This window comes from Malus sylvestris, chromosome 17 (assembly GCF_916048215.2).
Source record: "Malus sylvestris chromosome 17, drMalSylv7.2, whole genome shotgun sequence".
Taxonomy (NCBI): domain Eukaryota; kingdom Viridiplantae; phylum Streptophyta; class Magnoliopsida; order Rosales; family Rosaceae; genus Malus; species Malus sylvestris.
Window position 1 is genome coordinate 14,016,550 of NC_062276.1, and position 14,628 is coordinate 14,031,177.

Here is a 14,628-nt window from a genome sequence, read left to right on the forward strand (position 1 = left end):
TTTTGTATATCAACATTTGGTGCCGTCTGTGGGAACCGACACGAAAAGCTATGTCGGTTCTCTTTCATTTTTACACCTCCACCGTGAATATGCAAAATCACAAAAACCCAAGAAACCAATCCCAGCTTTCTCTCTCTCTCTTCAATTAGTCACAGATCTTGGCTCCAGTAAAAAAATAAAATAAAAACGCTACCCCCAAATTCCCAATTCCTAATTCCCCAATTAATTCCCAATTCGATTCCTGCAATCTCTTTCTCGATTTCACAAACAGAGATCCAATGGCGCCGGTGCCCAATACCCGTCCGAACGGGGACGATGAGGATCCACGACCAATCAAACAACCACGGCTTGGAGAGGCAGAAGATTCCAATGAGGAGAAACCTAAATTGAAACTTGACACAGATCCTATGGCGCTGGATGATCAATCACCACTTGTTGAGGTAGAAGATGAACCTGCTGTACGACCCCAAGCAAAGCTATCTATCTTCTTCTTCGGCTTACCCTATCTCGCTCTTTGTTTCTCCATCTCTCTCGCTTGAACTTCCTATCATTGATGGAACTGAAAATCCAAATCCTTACATTATCATGAATTATGTGATCTTCCCCAATGTTGTGTGAAATGGATTAACAGAAGTCTGGGAAGGAATGATAACAGATGAGACTACTGATAATCAGTTCCTAATACACTGCCACAATGTCCTTTTGCCATATGATCATATGTATGTTCATAAGAGAGCAACGCGATTCCAAACTAACTGTTGTCTTCCCCAAGTAAGTATCACTCTTTCTCTCTTGGTTGCGACGTCGTTTCAAGATTTACAGTATCAAGCAATTACCAGACCGGAGATGGACGTCATTTCTAGGACCATGATGATGTCGTCAAATCTGAATCCCAACACTCTGATGTTCGCACTGCTGGCCTATCAGACGATGGAGAACTTCTTCGCCGAGTGGTGGGCCCTGGTCCAGTCCTCCCCATTTCAATCACAAAAAATGAATGCTCCAAAATTATCCTGAGCTGTCGTCACGTTCAATGGAGTCGTCAGTTGGGGTTTCGGGGCTTCGAAGCAGACTTTCAAGGCCAGGCTCGGCAGTATCAGTGACTACTATGTGCACCACTACGTCTGTCCTGAGGAATGAGGCGTGAAGAGATCGTCGTCGTCCTTGTCATCCAACGGAGGAGAAGGCGGCGCAATGAGACGATGTCAGGCGGATAGGTTGTGCTTGTTCTTGGCCTCCACCAAAGGTTTTGGCCAGCAATGCCGCATATTTCATCAGCTACCAGACTTCGATGACACCAAAAGGAGTTGTCGTAGGCGTCTAGCAGGACACAATGAACGACGAAAGAAGAATCTAGCCGAGTCTCATGTAGTTGAAGGCTCATGCTGAGATGTTGGAGCAGGGACTCAGCTGTCGACCACCCACATGCAAAAGCGAGGAATAAGGGGAAGCTTTGCTCTGCGAGAGCACATGGGAAAGCAAAAGCAAATCAGAAAGAAAAGTAGAAAAGCAGTGGGAAATAAAGTGAGAAACAGAAACAAAAGCAAAGGCTAAAAGAGAAAGGAAAAGATTATACTTTTGCTTTTGTCGACCACCAAAGGATGCATGTTCCTATTTTTTGAAAGCCAGAGAAAAGCAAATGGGTGATGTCGAAAAGGTTGTCCAAAGCAGCTGTCATTTTAGAGAAAAGCAGAAAGCAAAAGAAGATAAAAAAAATGAAAAAGCAGACATAATTGCGGTGGTGATGGCATGCAGAAAAGAGAATTAAGGGCGTGACCCATTGAGCAGAGAGTCAGATTTATTTTTTGTATGATGTAATTTATTTTTCCTATCTTTCGGAGACATCTGTATAAACCCCATCAAAGGGTAATAATAAAAAAATAAAAAAAAGGCAAAGCCCAAAATAAATGGGCCGGCATGTTGTGGAGGGCGAATGCCTATAAGCCCAAAATAGCACCAATCAGGTGATCAAAAGTATGCCTAGTACTCCAAAATCATTTGGCAACCTGCCACTATTACCACCAACCAGGTGATCAAAAGTAAGCCCAGTACTCTAAAATTATTCGGCAACCTGCCGCTATTACCACCAACCAAGTGATCAAAAGTACGCCTAGTATTCCAAAATTATTCGGTAACCCGCCGCTATTATCGCCAACCAGGTGATCAAAAGTACGCCCAGTACTCCAAATTATTCAGCAGCCTGCCGCTATTATCACCAACCAGGTGATCAAAAGTACATCCAGTACTTCAAATTATACATGAGCATTACTCATATCAATCATACATAAACATTCATGAGCATCACTCATGTCAACATTCATGAGCATCACTTATGTCAACATCCATGAGCATCACTCATGTCAACATCCATGAGCATTACTCATGTCAATCAACATAAACATTCATAAGCATCACTCATGTCAATCAGCTTCAAAAGCTTCATTTACAAAGCTCTAGCTTCAAAAGCTTCATTTACAGAGCTTTAGCTTTAAAAGCTTCATCTACAAAAGCTCCAGCTTCAAAAGCTTCATTTACAAAAGCTCTAGCTTCAAAAACTTCATTTACAGAGCTCCAGCTTTAAAAGCTTCACTTGCAAAAGCTTCACCTACAAAGCTTTAGTGAAAGGTATACAAATATTTCCTCCGAACAACCGCCACTTCGGCCCATATATGAATTCAATTTGAAGTCTCCAGCCAACAGACTTTATTGACCGAAGACTTGGGGGACTACATTATGTACCATATATTGGGCCTCATGAAAAATACTTAGGGGACTTAGCCCATTATTCATATATTGAGGAACGTGCCCTTATTCTATAAAAAGGACTCCCTCACCATCATTAGAGAGTATCGCCGCTAGCTAAGCAACCGCCTCGCCGCGAGCATCACTCCTAGCCCATCACTTATGTATTGAGGAGCGAGCCCTTATTCTATAAAAGGGACTCCTTCACCATTATTAGAGAGCATCAACTCTAGCCCATCATTCATGTATTGAGGAGCAATCCCTTATTCTATAAAAGGGACTCCCTCACCTTCAACGCCACAAGCCGAGCCAACCAAGGCAACATAAGCCACAAGCAGAGCAGCCTCGCAACATATGCTACTTCTAGTTGAGCATCATTTCATATTGGGCACCGCCTCATATCGAGTATTAGTTCTAGATGACATCTAGTTACTTCAGCCCACACATGGACTAAATTTCAAGTCTCCAGCCAAAAGACTCTCTTGACTGAAGACTTGGGGGACTACTGTTTATACCATACTTAGGGCCTCCATATTTAGATCTCGAACAAATACTCAGGGGACTTAAATGTAATTATGTAATAAAGGAATGGGCAAATATGTAATAAGTGAGAATCCCTTATTCTATAAAAGGACTCATCACCCTCACAATTATCGGAGGCCATTGCTGAAGCTTTCTCACCCCTCTCACATCCCCTCCCATATTCAGAGGTTCTCTCCCTCACCTCTCAGATAAATACAATATCAGTGTAGACGTAGCCCAAACCTTGGGGTGAACCACGATACATCTTGTGTTATTTACATTTCTTGCAGATTCACGATCGGATTTACGTTGTTCCAAGACCTCCGGTTTTGTGCATCAACAAAGTTCAATCTTTAGCTATTTAGGTAAGTAGAATGAAAATGTGTAAAACGGACGTATCATTGTGCTTTTCAAATGCATATGCTTCCTTCCACTGAAAGTAATTGTTGTTTACTTATGCAAATTGTGGAGATGGATTGTATTTACATTTTGTAACAGTGCATACAATGTTGGCAAAAGTACAAACCTTATAAGGAATACCAAATATGAAATATGATAAGAATTTGGTTAACTTAGTTTTGTTGTTTTAGGTTCAGTTTGTTAAGTTATGTCATCTAAGGATTAAATAGTTATTATATATATTGTTTATTGTTGTCATCGTTCTGAACCTATTATTAAACAGTTGTGATCATTATGTTGGATACATATATTGTTATGTTATTTTTAGGTTTTTGATAAATGTTTTATTTATAGGGATGTTATGCCAAAATTTTAGTAGGATTTGTTATTAGTTTTTGGTTAACGTTATTTTATATCAGCCAAGAAAAACACTCAGAGATCTTGTCGCCAATTGAAGATGGCGAAGATCACCTGGGTGACCAAGAAACGTATCACTATCGGATACGATGAGCGGCATCGAGCTGCACCAACGGCAAAGCAGCATAGCGCATTGGCCCACGACATTGGTCACGTCATTCAGACCAATTGCCCTATGAGGTGAGGACAAAGGTGCGCGCACAATTGTCGGTAAGTATCCTTCCTTTTAATTGATTTTCCTTCAAATTTTATATATTTATATTACTTAATGTATGTAATTAATTTGTTATATTGCAGACAAACTACAATTTCGAGGACATCAACGACGATATGTTGGCGTATGTCAACATGGTCTTCTCTAAACGGTACAAGCAGTGGAAGAGCGACCTGCACCAATATTTTAAGACATTTGATGATCCGCAGGTCGCTTTTAAGGAAGGTTGCTCGAAGGACTTTGAGGGTTAGGAGGATAATTGGGCGTGGCTCTGCAGTCAATTTCAGGAGCCCGACTATGTGGTATTTTTTTGTATTAAGTTTAAAATTATTATACGTTTCTTACTAATGTTTATTGATTTTTTTTATATTTCATTTAAATTTGAACTTATAATTTTATTTGTTGTATAACACAAGAAGGTGAAAGCCAACAAGAGCAATAGGGACAAAAAGACTATTCTCCACCATTCCGGTTCGAGGCCTTTCTCATATAAGATGAAGGCGTGGTGGCGGGTAATAATAAAGTTTTTCATATTCAATTTTTAATATGTCATTAATATTAATTTTTTTTCAAACCAACATTTTTCTTCTCTTGTTCTATCAAGGGGGTTCAAAATTCCCAGAGATCGATGTCTTTCGCAATGTTTATGTTCGACCCGGGGATGAGTTGGCCGAGTCCTTTCATGTAAGTATTCTTCAATTTTAATTATTATCTTATGCATTTAGTTTCATGGTTATTATATGAATGTTATAATTAATATTTGATGTTATATTACACAGGCGACGATGATGGAGAAGAGGCAGTTGGTTCTTCAGGAGTCCATCGTCAAGCTTCCTCCCGAGACTCCACTTGAGTCTGTGGATCCTCCAGAGGATGCGCGGTTTCAGATCCTTGCGGAGACCTTGGATCAGACTCTTGGGCGGAGGCAAGGGACATATTGTAAGAGGATGGGGATTGCCCAGCGGCGGGAACCTAGAGCCCTTTCATCATCGCAATCAAAGAGTCAGGTGACAACTTTGACAACAGAGGTGGCTTACCTTAGGACTTCAGGTGACAACTTTGACAACAGAGGTGCCTGACCTTAGGACTGAGCTCGCCTCGTATAAGAGCTAGATGTCACAGATTGTATAGGCCCTCAGTCAGTCCGGCATTTGTCTCCTGGATCTTCGTCCCCCGTCTACCTCCAAGCCCCTTCAACCCGAGCATGGCCACACCTCTGCCCATTCGACCTCTGAGCCTGTCGACAACCTCGAGACCTTCCAGCCTCCTCTGCATGACGACGACATAAATTACGCCACATTATTTTCTTAGTTTTTTACTTCCTTACTTTTTAAACACTTTTCTTGTACATAGTGCATACATTTATATTTATTTAAATATATTATTTTTCTCTTCATTACATTTTTTAATTGCAATTTAATTTTATTAACAAAAAAAATGTAATTTATTTTTATTACAAAATTAAAAAAAAGAACGTAAAATTAAATTTAAAAAAAATATTTTGTGAAAACCTTCGTCTCGCAAAACTCTAGCGACAAACTAGGTTTCATCGTGCAAAGTTTAGAGAGACGAATAATAGTCGTCCCACGTATGTATCCTAGTATTTCAACGAAGACATTCGTTCCTAAATTTTTTTTGCAAAGAAGGTAAACTGTCGCGTCGTGTTTTTGCAACCAATGATATTTTTCGTCCCGCGAAGTCTTTCTCACGATCTTTGAACGACGGATTCTGCGAGACGAAATTTATGTCGCGCTGAAGTTTGTGAGACGGAAATACACTTTGCACGACCAACTTTGGTTCGTCGCGCAAATAGTAAAACGTAGTAGTGATTGGCCATTCATATTAAAGGTTAGGAATTTTTTTATTTTTTAAACGATAGTATCTACACTAAGGGAGTGTGGGAGTAGGCTAAGCTTCACAATGGATTAGCAATAATGTGGTTTAAATTTACCTTTGGCAAGAATCGAACATAAAACCTCTCATTTAAAAAATATCACTAGATCATAGTACTAAGTGGCAAAATTTTAAAACTATTGGATAATGGATAGAGATAGGTTGAACTTGGCAAAAACGTGAGCTAATTGGCAATAGTTACTCCCACTTTTCACCTTTTTGTAATTTTATATTGGCAAATTAACATTTGGCTTATTAATTAAGGGGTTGTTTGATAATCATTTCGTTTTTCGGTTTATAATTTTTGTTTTTATTACTTTGAAATCTGAAAATTGAAAACTTCGTTTAATAACTACATTCATTTTTTATTTTTCAGAGAAATTAAAACTGAAAACCAAAAAGGGGAAACTCAAAGGCTAAATTATAGAGGTAAATGCTTGTGTTTATACGTATTTATTTTTTCAACGTTTAGTTTTTTGTTAGGTTTGTTCATACAAAAGTTTGATTGTATGTCCTTCATACGGAAGCTTTTTTTGTCTTCTTCAAATGTTCATACAAAAGTTAAACAACTGCATTTGGTTTTTGTTCCTGCAATTTTGGTTGCTTTGTCTGATGATTGGTCCTATTCTGTTTATTGACAGTTCTAACTGACAAAGAAAGTGGACTCGATTGGCTTGGCTTGTGAGTATGCTGCTTGAAATTAAGAAGAGAAGGAAGGCTTGGAGATTTATTATGTAAATCTGGGTTGAGATGTCGATTTGCAGAAGAGAACACACGGCGATGTATAACCTTCATGATCCTTGTACGTTAAGAAGACTGAAGTTCATGCATATATATATTTTTACTTAACTTTTCTTGATTGGACAAAAATGACATGTTTGAAATTTGAATCACCTAACTTTTCTTGAATTCACGAGTTTCACAAATCAAGAACTCTTTCCATTTAAAATGTACATCTTTTTTCAAGATTAGCGACGTAATTCAAAAATTCATACCTTGTCATATCGAGCTTCGTAATTAATGTGCAAATATTATATATATCCCCATGCTTGCATGCATGCAGCACTGATCATGTCCATCCAGAAGTTTCCGATGTACTTTGTGTTTGTGTTGGTCAAATTTAAACGGAAGAAAGAGTGTGAAGAACACATGTCCTGTTTGATTTCAAAAGAATATATAACTTTCATATGGTGGCACGCTGCGACCTGTCTGCCCTAGCTACAGTAATAAAATCAACACGTATTATTACTTTTGCCTAATATATATATACACTCAAACAACGCAGTCAACCAAAAGAAAAATATAATTCAAATCCTATGGCCAAGCTTTTTGTGGAGCCAACATCCACTTTCTATCTATTTCTCATATACATTACACTGTTGGAGATGGAAAAAATATAATTGAGTCACATATTATAACAAAAGTTTTGAGAGACTAAAACATAACTCCCACTACTGGGAAATTGGGAATGGCCTAAAACTACGAGAATTTTCCATCAAATATACTCTAGTAAGACCAGTATATAATTGGTGCCTTGGCGGGTCAAAAGGAGAAACGATCTGTTGAAGTGGGGTGAAAGGGGAAGGGGCAATAACAAGGCAGTTTTGGAATCTCCAGACTTCCGCATGGCTTTTTCGATGTTAAGTGTTTGCACAGGTAGGCGGGAGATCAAAATTTTAAATTAAATTTATATTAAATAATATGTAATCAATAAAAAATAAATACGTAAATTAGTATTTAAATAATAATCTAATCATCTACAGTTATATCTTTTAATTTATAAATTTAATTAAAAAAATTAGTCTCTACCTGATCGATAATATTAGGTCTCCGGTTGAATGGCGTTAAAAATCGAAATCAATCTCAATAATGCATAAGATATTAAAGTAAGGGGGAAAAGGAGGTTCATGAATCTGCTGAAAGCCAGCTGTACCCGAAAAACATAAAATATGAGGATGATAGATGGGTACAACTAAACGACAAATCTAAAAAAGTTTTTATTAAACATGTTGGTGGGACCCCTACGTGTGGGACTTGCCTACACACGGACGATCATGGATCATGGATCATGGATGAGATTTTTCCAGAAGCCGGTTACATAGGACAGCTGGAATTCCCTCTTACAAATATCTGACACTTAGGATTTCATCTTCTTAAACTACTCAATCTTTACGTGGTCATTATCCATAAAATAGTTAAAATTAAATTTAAAAAAAATCAATAAAGAAAACAATCAAATGACTCAAATTACCCTTCAAAATCTGGAACCCTCTCCCCGCCCCTACCATTCCTCCCGTCCCTCACCTCTTTGTTTCCCTTTCTCTCTCCTTTTACTTTTCTTTCTCCTCCTCTCTCACGCCGAAGAAGAACATAGGAAGGCCGATCACTTCACCAGCAGCTAGATCGGCATTAGACACGCCAGATTTGAGGTTGAGTTGCCGCTGAACATCCATCGGCTTCCATGTCTAATTAAGAGTGGAGAAATCGAGGGGAAATGAGAAACAAAAATAGGAAGAGGGAGAAGAGATGGGGTGCCCCGATAAATTCGCCAGTCGGCGATGGGGGTGGGTTGTTGCTGCTTTCCGGTGATTTTTTGGCGTGGACGAGATGGTGAATTGATCACTGTTATAGGGGTAATTCAGAAATTATGTTGATAAAAAATTTTAATTTGCATTTTTTTATTTTAAGAAATAAAAGAGACAGGTGGCAACTTTTGATTAGTTGGGAAATCCAACTCAGATACAATTCCCGGCTTATGGAAAAATTTCTCGTTTGTAAGCCTCCAAGGCCAAGTTTTTCGAAAAATAATTTATTTGAAACAGATTTTTCATTTGGCTTTTTAGTTTAATAATGTATTGATACCTATAAATTATTTCATTTATATAATATTATTATTAAACCGAAACACTATTGTAATTGTAAATTTTTGTTATACAAAATAGTGTAAGTAATAGAAGAATAAAATGAAACAATCAATTCGTATACGCAAAAGTGAGTACTACACTTTTTTTCCTTTATGACACACCATCTTTCAATTTCGCATTTGGATTTTTATTTATTTATTTTTTTAACAAACGATATTATCTTTATTAATTAATGAAATCATCTTTATTAACCAAAAGATGGTGAAAATACTACTTAGTCTTCTATCATAAAAAAAAAAAATGATGGGCAATAATGTAATTTCAAAGGTCCAAATTTTACTATTTTTTATTGAAGCATCATCTACATGTGATGTTAAAATATCTCTAATATTAAATAATAAAAAAAGAACTAGCAATAATATGGGTCATATTCACATTTGGCAAGAATCAAACTTATGACCTCTTATTTACGAGTGACTGGACCAAATTAAAACTAATGAATAAAAGTAAATAAAAATGTGCGTAATGTTGTAGCCTATTTTATCTGACTAAGGGGAGGGGGCCAGCAAGGAGAGATTGTAGAGAGAGATGTGTTTGTAGGAATGTAGGGCAATGTAGGGAAATGTATGTGTTATTCCTCCATACGTAGTGCCTTTATTTATAGTAATAAGGGGGAGAAGAATTCCTACATCCCCAAGGAATACAAGTCCATATAGGAAAGAATAACTATAATCAATTCTAATCTAGGATTTACACAATCACATGTAAACTAGGAAAGTTTACAACACTCCCCCTTGAGTGTGTAAATACTCAAGGTAGATTTAACATCATGTAAAAGTTGATGAAGTTAACTCATCGGCACTATGGATGCAAATTTCTTCCTCATTGATTTTGGACAAAATTGCACCTATAAAACAAATAACACTTTAGGTCAAGGCCAGAACCTCCGATGCCAAAGTTAGAATTTTGAGGGAAAAGTGTTTGGAGAATTTTGAGAATTTAGCAAGAGAATTGGAATTGGGTTTTGGAGAGAATGAGAGGGCTTTTATAGGGGTGTGGCTGGTTTCCTTGGGTGAGAGGACCGGCCACTTGGCTCTCTTTGTGGACTAGGTTCTTGATTTGTGTTTAATTGGGCATAATTGAATAATTAACTAATTAATTAGCCAAATAGAATAATTACCTAATTGATTAGCTAATTAGTCTAATAAAAAGGGAAAGATTTTGGAGTTACCTTGTGGAAAGGATTTGATGAGGATGGATGAAATATGTTTTGAATTGTTACCTATTTTAGGCACTTTTGACTTAGTTGAGGGATGATTACCCGCTACTCGCGCATAGGAATCCCGATGTGCCTCAAGGGTATTCTTGTCCTTTTTATCCAAAGATCTACGTGTCACATTGTGATTATTTTTTGCTCCACAAATGCCCCTACACCTGTTGGGCTACTCGCAGAAAAGGGCAACATGTGTAGAGATTTTCTTGTTTTTAGGAAACTTAGGACTGCTTCCTATTTTGATGTAGATTCCATCTTTAATAAGAAATTAGATCCTTCTAGGAAAGGGAAATAAATTTCTCTCAAAGCCTATTTAAGTCCACCTTCAGTGGATTATTAATCAACTTTGGAGAGCAATTTAGTCTACCCTACAAGAGAGAGAGCTTAGAGGATATTTGTTCCCCCTCCTCTAGCAATCTTCTACATCTTGCCCGTGCAAAGGATCGTCTTTCGTTGCTTGCTTTGTCTTCACGCCACTCCAAGGTAAGAAAAAATTAATTTTTCTTGTCTTCTCAATTTTCTTGGGAGCCTTGGGGCTTGAAATTGGCTTGACGGGGGTCGAGGTGACTTGAAACAATCTTAGAGAAGTCACGACATTAGGGTTGCAATGGGTGGCCTAGTGGTTTAGACTTGGCGTGGGCCAAGTTGGAGTCGAGACTTGAAGCCTGCGGGCGAGGGAGAACAAGCCAGGCCATGGGGCCTGGCTAGGACGCTGGGCTCTTGCGGTTTGGGTCTTCAACTTCTTTTTTTATTTTTTATTTTTTGAAGAGGCTGGGCTTAGGCCCGTGCCTAAGGGAGAAAATAGAGAGTGAAGCCAAGAGCCTCTTTTGGGCCAAGAGGCCTGTTGAGCACCTTTTTCTTTTTGTTTGGGCTATGTGGCCTATTTGTGCCGAGCCTTCCCCTCCTCTTTTTCTCTTTTTTTTTGTTTGGGCCGTGTGGCCTGCTTATGCCGAGCATTTTCCTCATTTTTTATATTTTATATTTTATTTTTTAAGCATCCATCTTAATGAATCTTCTTTGCATCTTTGTAGAATTCCTTCGAGTATGTCTTCTTCAAACCATAAGAATGATGACAGTGCACCGCCGTTGTACCGTTAAGGTGGGTATTTAAGCAAGGTTGGATACTTCAAGGCTACTCACTTCAAGATTAGTTCTAATGACTTGTTTTGAGATTTCCTTGAAGCTTATAGGCATGCCATTCCGTTAGGAGTGCGTGTGAAATGGGTTAAGGATGGTAGCAGTCATGAACCATGTGATGGGGCTCGTAGAGCCATCAAGTTCCACCCCTACTACTTTGTGTTGGGGTTTAACTTTCCTATGTCTCGCTTTTTCTAAGAAGTGCTATGCTCCATGAGATGAGCCCCCACTCAATGTTTTCCAAATTCAGTTCGTGTAATGGTGGGATTCCACAATCTAAGCCAATTCTTTGACTTAGATTTGACCGTCAACGAATTTTGGTACTTCTTTGACATAGGTCACGTTGAGGGAGTTGGGCAGTTGCAATCTCGCCATATGTTTTTTGATAACTTGAGCAAGGGAGATCATGACTGGGCCAAAGAGACTTTGGAGAAAAATGGAGAATGGGAGTCTGATTCTTCCTCCGAGCTGCGTGTTCCAACGATTTTCATATCCGGTAAGTGAGTTGCTTAATTTTTCAGCTGCTTTGTATTTGTGCAAAGCTGCTCTTTAATTTTGTAATTGTCTTCTACTGCCTTTGTAGATTTGGAGTTTGGCTCAACTCCTAAGACTTCTCCGGACATGAAGAAAATGCATGTTGCTCTAAGTAACCCCTCCGAGTACCGTGAATGGCGTTGGCTACTTAATCTTCTTCGTATGGAAAAAGGTGGGCTGCCCCTAGAAAGGAGATAAAACGAATCAAGGCTAAGGTGTTGGCTCATCCTATCATTGAGGTAGAGCCTACTATAAATGAATGTGGGAAAAAGAGGTTTTCCCCTCCTGCTTAAGAAATGCCTGCTGAGAAGAAGCCAAAGACTTCCTCTGCTGCTTATGGAGGTTCACCGGCTGCTCAAGAGATGCCTACTGAGAAAAAGCCGAAGACTCATTCTGCTGCTCGCGAGTGTTTACCGGCTACTCCTAAACTTGTGATTAACTTGACTTTCTCTAAGAGCGAGAAAGAGAAGGTTGTTAGACCTGTGCTGTGGCACCTACCATTCCGAAGGCTACTAGTTCGATTGCTGATAAGATTGCCTAGCGTAGAAGTTCCTCCGTGCCTCCGGTGTCGAAGTTTGGTTCACCTTTGGAGAGGCTTGCTACTATGAAAAGTGATAAGGTGCCCATTCCTGCTAAAGTGACGCCCAAACTCTTTCTCTCTACTGCCGAGACCGACTCGTCTACTAAGAAGAAGGAGACTGCTCGTGCAGGCAGTCGTGAGAAATTCACCAAGTCTGTTTCTAGGGAAGTTGCTGAGATTTGTGTGCTGTTGAAACCAGATCTGCTTGGGAACATTGATGTATGTGCCAAGTTTGTTGATAGCATCAAAGGGGTTGTTGACCCAAGTTCCTTTGCGAAGCATACGACTGGGTACAGGAAAACTACTCTGCTGGCCATGATGCAGAAAACTGCAATTCTGGCAGCCGAGTCTATGCTTCTTGATCAAGAGGATGCCAAGGATGCCAATGAGGTGGCAAGAATTGTGGCAGTTGAAGCTTACTCATCGACCGAAAAGTCAAGAAATTGGAATTTGAGCTTACTGCTTTGAAAAGGGTCTAATATCTCTACCCCCACTTCTCTGCAACTTAAGACCGCTCATTAAGAGATCATGGATTTGAAGATTAGGCTTGACGCGATCCAAGTAAAGTATGAAAGTACAGAGAATGAGATTGAGTGTTACATACCTCATATTCAAGATCTTGAGTGTGCCATCTCTGTGCGAAGGATGAAGAACTAATCGCCACTTACAACCAAGTGATCCACTTCAAGAAGGTTGTTGATAGGCTTGAGCCTCAAGTATTGGAACTCCAAGGTGCCTTGAAGATCAACGACAATCTAAAGAAAGAAATGGAGGAGCTGCAGGGGGTTCGTGCTTGTCTACTCGAGAAGAATGAACAGTTAAAGGGTAAGAAGGCTGGGTTTGAGGCTTCACTTACTCAGAATCAAGCTGATTTCTACAAGTTGGGTTATGCAGATTAATTCTTCGGGTGGTCGTCCGACTTTGAGTTTTCTGGTAAAGACTTCGTGACATTCTCTATTTCTCTGTTAAACTTGCTCGCATTTACTTTTGAGTCTTCTGTAGGTGAAGTAGTCGGAGAGGTTGGTGCTCAGGCTAGGGTAATTGAGAGTGAAGCGTCGAATGGTGCCGTTGCTGAAGGCGTCGTGGCCACTAAAGGTGCGGCGACCGAGTAGTCATGGGATGTCCAAGTCGTTTAAGAGTAGTATTCTAGGAGCTTTTAGGATTTTCTTTGTTTTCCTTGTTGCTTTTTCTTGAACTCATTCAGTTTTTGCTAGTTGTTTATCAATTTTGCTAGAAAATTTAATAAACTTTCTTTCTTCACTTCTTATGTTCATGCCCTAACCTTTAGACTTTATAGACTAGTGGCGGGCATGCTGCTTTCTATAAGCAGACATGCCTGCATAGTTTACGCAGCCATAGGTGTTAGTGTAGAACTTTGCAAAGTTGTTAGCCATAAGGTTGGCAGCCGGATGCCTTACTTACAGAAGCAGACAAGTGTGCATAACCACTAGGTTGTTAACCTTGGCTTTCTCCAATTTCATAGGTTGCGTAACAAGTACCACAACACTTTAGGACTTGGTGCAGTTGTTCCACGCTTGGCAGTGGTGAAGCTTATTGACTACGTAGCATGTCGGCAGTGGATAAGGCTTCGTATATGCACGCTACCTTGTTTAACCTTTCACAAGAATGTGCAGTTTTATAAGTCTAGCTCGGCTTTACTGCTCGAAGGGCAAGCTGTAGGCAGTCTTTCGAAAATCGTAGGCTACCTTAGTGTACTCGGTAGCAGCTTTAAGTTTCCAGGGCAGCCGTCCGTAAGGCGTACTGCGTAATGTTTATCCTCCGACTTTAGGGACTGGTTCCTTTCAGATTTGGCTAAGAGACCTATAATCCTTCAGTTAGCTAAACCTTAAAAAAGACCATCGTGGTTACTTCTAGGAATCCCAATGCAAGCCATCATGCATCTAGTTATATTAGGGTAGCCTGGCTTATCGCAATGTAGAGTTTATCCTTCCGCTTTGGAGAGCAAACCCATGTGGGTGTCAGAGAATTAGTTTACCCTCTCACATTGAAGAGCATGGTTGGTCATTGGGGGGATGAAATCCCTATAGTGAGT

The 14,628-nt window shown here is 39.4% G+C and overlaps 1 protein-coding gene and 1 pseudogene across 1 annotated transcript; both read left to right on the plus strand.

Moving 5' to 3' along the window:
• Positions 1-278: 278 nt before the first annotated feature.
• On the plus strand, positions 279-5,644 carry LOC126611819 (uncharacterized). The gene is made up of 5 exons (XM_050280165.1): positions 279-458; positions 4,378-4,519; positions 4,789-4,806; positions 4,899-4,978; positions 5,074-5,644. The coding sequence occupies exons 1-5, from the start codon at positions 279-281 to the stop codon at positions 5,371-5,373; spliced, it is 720 nt and encodes a 239-aa protein (XP_050136122.1). The 3' UTR covers positions 5,374-5,644.
• A 6,713-nt stretch (positions 5,645-12,357) lies between these two features.
• On the plus strand, positions 12,358-13,043 carry LOC126611820 (uncharacterized; annotated as a pseudogene).
• The last annotated feature ends 1,585 nt before the right edge of the window (positions 13,044-14,628 follow it).